An 11,042-nucleotide genomic window follows, 5' to 3' on the forward strand; every position below is an offset into this window, starting at 1 on the left:
GGATAGCGAGACTTCGTCTCAGGTACTTTGGATATGTTATCAGGAAGAACCAGTCCTTGAAGGGTATCAGCTTGGTAAAATAGAAGGTCAGTAATAATAAGTAAGACCCTCAAAACTTGTGTGATTTACTTTCAATGGTAATGCAGAATTGTCATGTATGTAAACTGCATATTAGATACTTGTCTTTAAAAAAAAACTAAAATAATTACATTGATGTGAGGCATATCATTAATTCAATTATGAAAGTAATCACTTAGCAAACGAGTTCAGCATTTTGGTGTCTGTTAAGGAAGGAGTGTGATGGACAGGTATTTATGCATCTATCAACAGTGGCAAGACATGAAGTTGGGGGAAATAAACTTCTACCCCCCTCAAAAAGTGAGACCGTCAACAAGACAGAGGGACTACAACAGTGGACTCAAACACAGCAACACTTGGCAAGTATGACAAAGAACAGTATTTTGTTGTGTTGTACTTAGGGTCACTCTGAGTCATAGCCTACTTAACAGCACCTACCAACAACAGACTTTCGTCACAATTCCAGCAGTGCAAGAATGGAACAAGATCAGTGCCTCCGGCTCTAGTAGTGCCCACACTCAAGGACTGTGCTGGGGGGAGGGAGTGGGAAGGGTACCTTAGGTCTTAGGCAATGGATCTGTGAATGAATGTGCAGTGAGCACAAACTTCCCAAAGGTCTCACAGAAATTCCTATTTGTGTAATGCTATTAAGGGAAAGGCTGCTTTTTGTTTGTTGTTGTTAAGTGTCGTCGAGTCAGTTCCGACTCGTAACAACTCTGTATAGGGTTTCCACGGAGCAGCTGGTGGGTTTGAACTGCCAACCTTGTGGTTTTCAGTCCAGTGCTTATTATTCACTTATTAACAACCATACATAGCCACATACTATATGATTCCATTTACATACAACATCCAGAAGCGGCAAATCCCAAGAAACAGTAAATAGATTACTGGTTGCCAGGAACTAGGGGCTGACTGGAAGCGTGAGGTGGAAAGAATGAGCATGGATTTCTCTTGGGGGTTATACAACATTTTGGAATTAGACAGCAGTGATGGTTGTGTGGGAGTCCTGGTAGTGCATTGATTAAACCCTTGGCTGCTAACCAAACATTGGTGATTCGGACACACCTGGCAGCCTTTCTGTGGGAGAAAGAGGTGGCAGTCTGTGTCTATAAAGATTTGTTGTTGTTGTTACTGTTAAGTGCTGTTGAGTCAGTTCTGCCCCATAATGACCCTATGAGTGGCTAGTGAACTTGAACATCTAACCTTGTGGTTCAAACCAATTTTGAAATCCAGCGCATTAACCCACAGTGCCACACCAGGACTCCAGCCTTGGAAATCCTTTGGGGGTAGTTTTACTCTGTCTTATGGGGTTGCTATAAGTCAGAATCGATTTGGCAGAAATAGATTTGGTTTTGGGGATAGTTGTACAACTTCAAGAATATACTAAAAACCACTGAACTGTACACTTTAAAAGGGTGAATTTTATAACATGTGCATTATATCTCAATAAAAAGTTTCTTTATAAAAAAGAAGGAGGAAGGTTTCTATTATTATCTAGTAAATTTGCCTGCTCCTATCAATAATAGGGAGTCCTGATGTGGCGCTGTGGGTTAATGTGCCAAACTGCAAAGCCATTTGAACTGCAAGGTCAGTGGTTCAAGTTCACCAGCTGCTCCTCAGAAACCCTATACAGGGTCACTATGGGTTGGAACCAACTCTACGGCACTTAACAACATCATCAGTAATAGAGTGATGGACTCCTGGTATTGCGCTGTAGGATAAGTGCTGGACTGCTAAGCAAAAGTTCAAACCCACCACTCCTTGGAAACCCTATATAGGGTGGCTGTGACTCAAAACTGACTCAATGTAGCTTAACAACAACAACAACAAAAGGAGATAAAGATAATTCTGTCAACAGCTCTTGAGGATGAGAAGACAGAAACTAGATTTCAAACTGGTTTGGGTGGCCAACAAGTCTGGTACCAGGGATATACTTATTTTTAAATAATGTTAGCTACATTTTTCTGACTTCTAATTGACTTTCCACCTGAAGTACCTCTGTATTAAAAATGATGAGTCAAAAAAATAATGAGTCCAATTGTTAATCTGGAAAAAAATACATTAAGCACACTGTTTCCCTTTATTTTCATACTTTTCGGAACCCTACAGAAACCAGAATCAAAATCTAGAGATTTATTGAGCATCTTACCATATGTAAAATACTGCATGGGTCCATGAGAAGTCAGGGATTAAAGGTCCTTGCTCTCAAAAAGTTCAAAGACAAAATATGTACACAGAAAATTAGGATAATCAACGAAGACAGGTACACTAACTCTAAGGCACTGACTGCCCCGCAGTGTGCACTGGCCAGGCCGTCCACCGTCTCCATCTCCAACAGCAAGAGCTCATCTGAAGCCAGGTGCACCTGAGTCACACCCACTCATTTCCCAAGGTAGTGAATCATGAGAAAGACTAGAAAGCCAAATGAGCTATTCCAAACTTCATTTCCTCACCCTGCAATCTTTAGGCCCAATACAAACCATTTCTCCCAATCTATGTGCCTCTCTATATGATGTTCCAAGGAAAGAAAACAGCAAGAACAAAAGCTGAAAAGGGAGAAAAGAAGGAATTAGCAATAGTTTGGCAGGTGTGCCAATCCATTCCCTTCAGATTGACCTAAAAATATAAATTATATCATATTTGAAACCTATCCAAGACACTTAGGGAAAGAAGGAAAAAAAACAAAAACAAACGCAAACACCTTACAGACATCTGGGATAAATGCACACTTAGTTCATTGGCCAATGGCCCTGCCTGATTGCACGTGTACTTCTCCAGCTTTCCCCCACCACTTTCCTCACTCAGAACTGCCACTGGACCTGCTAAGCTGTCTCCAAACTCAGGACTCTATTCCCTCAGCCAGACTGGATCAGACAAACATAACATTACCTAAATGTTATCTACAATAACCTCATATGCATGTGAAAGTTGGACAGTGAATAAAGAAGACCATAGAAGAATTGATGCGGTTGAGTTAGGGTGCTGGAGGAGAATACTGAAAGTACCAAGGACTGCTAAAAACAAGCAGATCTGCTGGAAGAAGTATATAGCCAGAATGCTCCTTGGAAGCCAGGATGGCCAGATTTCGTCTCTTATACTTCAGACATGTTGTCTGAGAGACCAGTTACTGGAGAATGATACCACGTTTAGTAAAGTGGAGGATCGGAGAAAAAGAGGAAGATCCCCCCAACGAGATGGACTGACACAGTGGCAGCAGCAATGGGCTCGGCCATAGCAATGATTGTGAGGTTGGTCCAGGATCGGGCAGTGTGTCGTTCTGTTGTGCATAGGCTCACTATGAGTCGGTACTGACTCAATGGCACCAAACAACAAATGTTACGTGTCTGTTAAGATTACATACCACATGGCAATTTTCCCACCAATGTGAAAAAAAGGCTTTAATGCTATGCAGTATCTTTAAACTCCATATTCTTTGCTGGTTCAGTATAATTCAAGCAGGTAGGCAATTACTAAACTGTCTTCTAAGATGTTAGAAATGTAGTTAATAAGAAGCATAAATCTGTAAAATACACACATACATATGGGTATGTGTTAAAGAACTCCTCAGGCAAGTAAAATACACACAATAAGAAAAGTAAAGGAATGTACTACTGGGTTATTTTTTTCATATTATAAATATAGTGATGTACAAGCCATTCAGAAGCAGGATTGCCTACAAACTTAAATGTATTTTGCTTGTTGCTTAAGTGCCGTCAAGTCAGTTCCAACTCATAGCGACCGGTATAGGGTTTCCAAGGAGCAACTGGTGGGTTTGAACTGCTGAGCAATAAATGTTAAGTGCCATCAAGTCGGTTCAGATTCATAGGGACTCTGTATAGGGTTTCCATGGAGGAGTGACTAAATACTCAATATGTGTGTACATGGAGTCCTGGTGTGGTGCTGCAGGATGATGTGCTGGACCTCAAGGTCAGTTTAGATCACAAGGTCGGCAGTTTAGACTCATCACTTCTCAGAAACCCTATATAAGGTTGCTACAGGTTAGAACCGACTCAATGGCACTTAGTAGCAACAACATATGTATGTGTGTGTGTATTTGTTGTTGTTAACTGCTGTCGAGTCAATTCTGATCCATAGCAACCCTGTATACGGTTTCCAAGGAGCAGCTGGTGAGCTTGAACCACCAACCTTGAAGTTCAAACAGCTTTGCAGCATTAGCCCACAGTGCCACACCAGGACTCCCATACATATATAGATAAATATAGATATACAGACTCCTGGTGTGGCCTTGTAGCCACAAGGTTGGTGGTTCAAACCCACCAGCTGCTCCTCAGAAACTCTATACAGATCGCTATGAGTCAGAACTAATTTAACTGCACTTAACAACCATAGTTTATACACAACCTCAACTAGTAACTAGGTCAGATCTTAATCTTGTAAAATTCATTTTTAATTCAGTTTAATTATTTATTTATATAACCAATGAGCTATAACAAGACTATTATAATTTGTTTATATAACAAGGTAAGCATCTTCCAAGTTTGCCTGTAATAACTAAGAAGCCCTTTTTAAAATCAAGAAGATTTTCCCCAGTGTCTATATTAATATTAATTCTGAATTAAGAAAGTCTTAACTAATGAAATGTTACTATTTATGTACGTAAGCATATAGGAAAAATAATGTTTAGAAAAAATGAATCAGCTCTCTATACCTGTTAAGACCTATCCAACATACATTAGATGGTAACACACCTAGCAGCATAACCTCAAGAAAAATACGGCTAGCCATCAGGTGACTCAGGATACGTGAAGGGTTCCTGAAAAAAAAGAACTACATGACGGACCTCCTGGCCAAGCTCGAGGCCTCCAAAATCTGTAACCTTAAGCAGTCAATACTGTTCTCTGATACTTTGACTTTTTCTCTCTGGGAAATGCGGCTAACGTCCAGGTAGCCGTTCAAACCCACCAGCCGCTCCACGGAAACCTTATTGAGGGTCGCTATGAGTCGGAATCCACTCGATGGCATTTAATAACAATTAGTCTGGACAGCAGCCCTCGCTGGGGAAGGGAAGGTAGGGTGGGTTGCACAGTGAGCCACTTACGAGATGTAGGCTGGGTAGCCAAATCCTATCAGGTTGCAGAGGAGGGAGGCTCCATAACCGAACACCAGGTACAAGGCCACCAGTCCTATGGTACCTGGAGACACAAGGAGAGAAGGGTTTGGGTGACACAGTGGCACTCAAAAGGGCAGCCGCCCACATCGCGAGGTTTGGCCTGTTCTAGGCGTTTTCCTCCTGACTCGATTAAACGAGCAAGAAAAACAAACCACACAAAGGGTAGGCCTGCGCCTCCGCTGGATGTGTTGGGTCTGAGGACACCCGGCAGCCCACACCTTTGTGCTTGCCCCTTTCCTTCCTCCTTCCCTTCCGCGTAGGCGCCCAGCAGAGTCCCGAAAGGCCGAGGCACTCAGCCTGCGAGCCCGCTCTCCCTGTGCACTGGCCTGGGACATCTGGCTCTACGACGATCTGGAAAGGCAGGGAGTCCCGTGTCTGCCTGCGCCCAACACCCCTCCTGGTAAAACACCGCCTTCTCTTGGCAGGGCTCCAACGAAGGTGCAGGGAGGTGGCAAGCACCCCCGTTGCTCCGCGCCAAACCTGCGCACTGCCAATGGGGCAGACACGTCAGCGCAGGCCAGTTCCCGCTCCCCCACTTTTACCCCAGCGCTCGCCGCTACCATCCCCGCCCGCTACCTGGCCTGCGGACACAGGCCAGTGACAGCCCTGAAGGGGACTCCGAAGGCCAGTTCCCGGAAGGCCAGTTCGGTCTAGCATGCTCGTCCCCCTTCTGTCACCAACATCTCCTTTCCCGAACCCTTTCCACGCTTTCCTCCCCAGCAGCAGCAGCTGGTGCGGCAGCGGCGAACCCCAGCGGACCGTGCCTCGCACCCACCCAACGCGATGTAGCTTCGGTTCACGCCGGTCTTGGCCTCGAGCTTGGCCAGAAGGTCGGTCATGCAATTCTTTTCGTGCAGGAACCGGTCGAACCTCTGCCTCATGGCTGCAGACATGGCGGGGACCGTCGCGCCGTTGCCCCGGGATTGCTACTTGTGTCGAGTGGACGCAGAGCCGGGGTGACTAAGGCTGGGGCCGACGCGGCGGCGGCGGCAGGGCGGGCGGGGCGCGGGGCGGACGGAGACAGCCTTGCGTTCGACGCGCTCCCCTTTACTAGCGGCTCGGCCCCTCTTCCCCGCCCCCAGCTCAGCGGGGAGCGCCACGCCCAGGCAGCGGCCTGCCCTGCGCCTCCCTGGGGTGGCTTCCGGCAGGACGACCGTTCTAGGGCCCCACGGGTCTGCTAATAATCTTAATCCTTTGGAGGAAAAAAGAGGATAACGAGGGGGAACTTGTATTTTTCTTGTTGTTTCTTGTGTTTTTCTCTCTCAAATAGGCTAGTGCAAAAAGCAGGTAGCAGGGAGGCGTTCTTGTTTGAATTGCAGTTATAGGGAGCTGGTTTGATGTACCTACAGTGTGAAAAACAGTTTTTAGTTCTGGAATTCAATTGTTCGGGACCCAAGAAGTGCAGGTGACCCCCTACCCCCACCCACCCCCGGCCATTATCCTTACATGTCCTTTTAAACAGTTTTCCACAAAGCCCCTGGGTAGATTCCAGTCGCCAACCTTTAGGTTAGTAACCCATCACAGTTATCTACATTTGCCTTCAAATATTATCCTGAAGAAAATATTTAAAAGTCTAAGACTTAGGGCAGGTCCTAATTTATTTTTCCTCCTGTCATGTCCATGGTGTTCCTGGAGATGCCCAGTGTCATCCCTAAATCTAGGCTCTTGTTACCTCACCTACATTATATATGATGAAGCCTTTGAAAATTTGCGGAATAATTCCATTATCTTTTCATTCCATTTTCCTGTGAACTTTTTGAACCCCTCTCGTGTTAAGTAGACTCCTTTTAAATTATTCTTTTTGACTGCTGTGAGCCATTTTGCACACTGCTGCAGAATTTTCCTCATCATTGCCTAAGCTTCCAAGGCTCTCTATTAGAGTCCAGAATTCTGACTCTTTAGTATTTCACCCAATGTCCCTCAAGAAAACTGGGTCCCAACAATCTCTCCTTTCCCTACACAACCCCTCTACTCTTTCAAGTTGACTCAATTACTGAACCAGTTTCCACTTTCATACTGCCTTCCACTTCTGCAAAACCTTCTCTTGACCACTTCCAGCTTTTTTCTTTTACTCTAACTGTTATTCCTCTTTTTTCTCAGTCCCCCATTACCCAGTCAAATCAGTGAACAGAATAAAATAAATAAAATAAGAAGAAGAATGGGCTCATTGTGATTACCTCCCACTGGACTACCCATTTGTTTTTCAACCTATGATCAATTCTCAGTGTCATAGCCAGAGAAATCTTTTTTTAAATGTGAGTTGTGTATGTTATTGTTTTACTCTGAACCCTCCAGTGGCTTCCCACTTGATGAGAAATAAGAACTGCTTCCTACAGTGGCCTAGAAGGTCCAAAGTGATGTGGATCATCTCTTACTGCATGCCTTCATGTTGTGAATCAAACTAAGCCCACTCCTGCCTCCAGGCCTTCACTTCTGTTCAATTTCAATTTTTCTCGGAGACAAGGTGGAACACTTGGGAACATGTCCCAGTGGACATTTGACTAGGTCTGAACAATTTTTTGATGGTCAGATCTGAGGTAGGAGGTGCTACTATTACCTAGGAAGGATTGGTCCAGAATGCTGCTAAACCTCCTACAATGCACAGAACAGCCCCCTCCCTCCCCAAATAAAGAATTATGTGACCCCAAGATCAAGTGTAGTATCTGTTCTTACCAGTTTAATATCCGATACTTTTTTTAGGAGTCTTGGTGTGGCTCTGTGGGCTAATGCAGTGGACTGCAACATCAGTTTGAACTGTATGGTCGGCAGTTCAAACTCACCAGCTGCTACTTGGAAACCCCATACAGGGTCACTATGGGTAGGAACTGACTCAATGGCACTTAACAACAGCGAATGTCAATAGCTCTGAGATTGGGAACCCTGCTCTATCTAAAAAAGTGCATTCCCCAAACAACTACTTAATTGTGTCCTCACATGATTCAGTTTTTCGCTTAAATGGAACGTCTCTGAGGTCCTCCCTGGACCTGACTTCCAACTCCCAGCACTCTCTAGTCCTGTCTTGCTTTTTGTTATTCTCCATAGCACGTATTACTATCTGGCATCCTATATGAGGTACTTTCTTTATTGTTTTTCTCTTCCCGTTAGATTATGCACTCTAGGAAGGTGAGTATTTTTGCCTATTTTGTACCGCAACTATCTAGAACAGTGCCCAGCACATAGGTGTTCAAAACCTATTTGTTAGATGAATGACTAACATGTATTTTGCCAGGATTTGCCAGAATTGATGCCTTTTAATTATGTGTTGGCAAAGACTATTGAATATATATCATGGACTTCCAGAAGAACAAGCAAATTGGTCTTGGAAGAACTACAGCCAAAAGCTCTTTAGAAGCAAGGATGCCGAGACTTTGTCTCTCATACTTTGGATATGCTATCAGGAGGAACCAGTCCTTGGCAAAGGACATTATGATTGGTTAAAGCAGAAGATAAGCAAAAAAAGAGAGAGAAAGACCTCGGTGAGATGAACTGACAAAGTAGCAATTATTATGAGAGTGGCACAGGAATGGGGGGTATATCAGATATTTTTTGTACATTGGGTTGCTATAAATAAGAACCTACACAATGGCTCCTAACAATAGCACATACGTTAATTTATTTCATCCTCACAATTGCATGAGGAAGAAACTACCAGTATTATGACTATTTTAGGCAAGGAAGTGACTTACAATGACATCTTACAAGTAATAAATAACAAAGCTAGGATTCAGACTCAATATTTTGCCTCTATAGTATACTGCCCAATGAGCCCTGGTGGAGTAGTGGGTGACTGGCTCATTGGGCTTCTAACCAAAAGGTCAGTAGTTTGAATCCACCAGTGGATCCATGAGAGAAAGAGACTGTTCCTGTAAAGATTTGCAGAGTCACTAAGAATTGGAACTCACTTGACGACACACAACCACAACCACAAATTAGACTGCCCAGCAGAATAACTGAATTTTAAATGTTTCAACAAGTTGTCATTTTATATAATTTCTTACTCCACCAGTAAAGTACTTGAAGTTATTAATATCAGATGTTACAGTCATGTTTTTGCATACTTAAAATGATTCACCCCTCACTCGTCTGTCAGTTTATCATACTATGTTATGTGCCATCGAGTCGGTTCCGACTCATAACGACCCTATACAGGGTTTCCGAGGCTGTAAATCTTTATGGGAGCAGAAAGCCTCATCTTTCTCCCGCAGAACCACTGCTAGTTTCAAACTGCCGACCTTGAGGTTCGCAGCCCGATTCGTAACCACTATGCTATCATACTATGGTAGCTTATATATTGCAATGACACTGGAAGCTATGCCACTGGTGTTTCAAATACTAGCAGGGTCACCTGCTGAGCTTCCAGACTAAGACCAGACTAGTATGAAGAACTAGGCCATTTCTGAGGGATGAATTACTGAACACTATCTGATATAGTGTTCACATATACACTGTGACCCTCGGGTTGGAAGGCATTCAAAATACAACCTGGGAAGAGCTGCCTCCTCAAAGTAGAGTTGACCTTAATGACGTGGATAGAGCAAAGCTTTTATGATGTTCATCTCTTGATGGGGCATGACTCAAAATGAGAAGAAACAGCTGCAAATATTCATCAATAATCAAATGTGTAAAGTGTGGATCTAAGAAAATTGTAAGTCATCAAAAAAGAAATGGAATGCATAAAGATCATATCTTAGGCATTGGTGAGCTGAAATGGATTGATGTTGGCCATTTTGAATCAATCATATGGTTTACTATGCCAGGAATGACAAATTGAAGAAGACGCCATCACATTCATCATCAAAAGGAACATTTCAAGATGTTTCTTGAAGTACAATGCTGTCTGTGACAGGATAATAACTATACCCTATAAGGAACACCAAGGAGCTCTGGTAGCATAGTGGTTACGAGTCGGGCTGCCAACCTCAAGGTCAGTGGTTCGAAACTACCAGATGTTCTGCAGGAGAAAGATGAGGCGTTCTGCTCCCGTACGGATTTATAGCCTCGGAAACCCTGTGGAGGGCCACTATGAGTCAGAACTGACTCCACCGTACTTAACAACAACAGCAACATAAGGAACACTGCGGGGAGCGCTTAACTCTAGGTGCTTGGCAAGGCCGCACTAAGAGGAGCGACATTATGCACGGCATATGATTCTCAAAAGCTGACCCTTATCTTCCCTTCAAGTTAGCCCTGAATTTACTTATAAAAAATATATAATATGGCAATAGTCTCAGCTTTCACTATGAGTTTTACAAACCTTAGGAAAAACTAGCTTAGCAGCAATTGCTTTCAGCCTTGGTGGATTGAATACAAAGAGAAATTATATAAATTACTCCCTTTCCTTAGAAAACTTAAATAACTGCATTTGTGAGGCCACAAAAACAGATAGCATTTAGAGTCAAGCTGACCTACCCCCAAAGGCCTCACCACACTCAGTCACTAGCTAGAATTCACAAACCCCTACATACAAACACCTGCATAAATAAGTAGACAATAATGAACTTCAGTGAAGAATAGTTTTGACTTTATAATCTACACTTCTTGCAGCAAGTAGCCAGGTTGGGCTTTATGCCACATAGCTCTTAAGTGATTTAATGAATACCTTTATTATAAAAATAATAGCACATTTTGTAGGATAGAAGTTTATAGTCTTTTAGTAGAAACAAGAAGAAACAGTTTTATCTCATACTGGGAAAGGAGATGAAGGTCAGTCTGAACATCATAGAAGTATTTTTGTCAAGGTTGTCTAATGACCATGTGCAAGAATGTTGTGACTAACTGTGTAATAATTCAAGAAATGATAAAAGTGTCAATGCATGTACTGTGTAATTTTAAG

General features: G+C 43.3%; 1 protein-coding gene across 1 annotated transcript in view; it reads right to left on the reverse strand.

The window, feature by feature from the left end:
* The window catches only part of REEP5 (receptor accessory protein 5), a 96,282-nt gene extending 90,165 nt beyond the window's left edge, over positions 1-6,117 (reverse strand). The window contains exons 1-2 of the mRNA XM_006875514.1: positions 5,985-6,117; positions 5,138-5,231 (exon numbers count right to left, since the gene is read on the reverse strand). Coding sequence (XP_006875576.1) covers positions 5,138-5,231; positions 5,985-6,102 — 212 coding nt within the window. The 5' untranslated portion in view covers positions 6,103-6,117. The remainder of the gene's footprint in view (positions 1-5,137; positions 5,232-5,984) is intronic.
* Positions 6,118-11,042: the final 4,925 nt, after the last annotated feature.

The sequence above is a fragment of the Chrysochloris asiatica genome, unplaced genomic scaffold, assembly GCF_000296735.1.
Source record: "Chrysochloris asiatica unplaced genomic scaffold, ChrAsi1.0 scaffold00330, whole genome shotgun sequence".
Lineage (NCBI taxonomy): Eukaryota > Metazoa > Chordata > Mammalia > Afrosoricida > Chrysochloridae > Chrysochloris > Chrysochloris asiatica.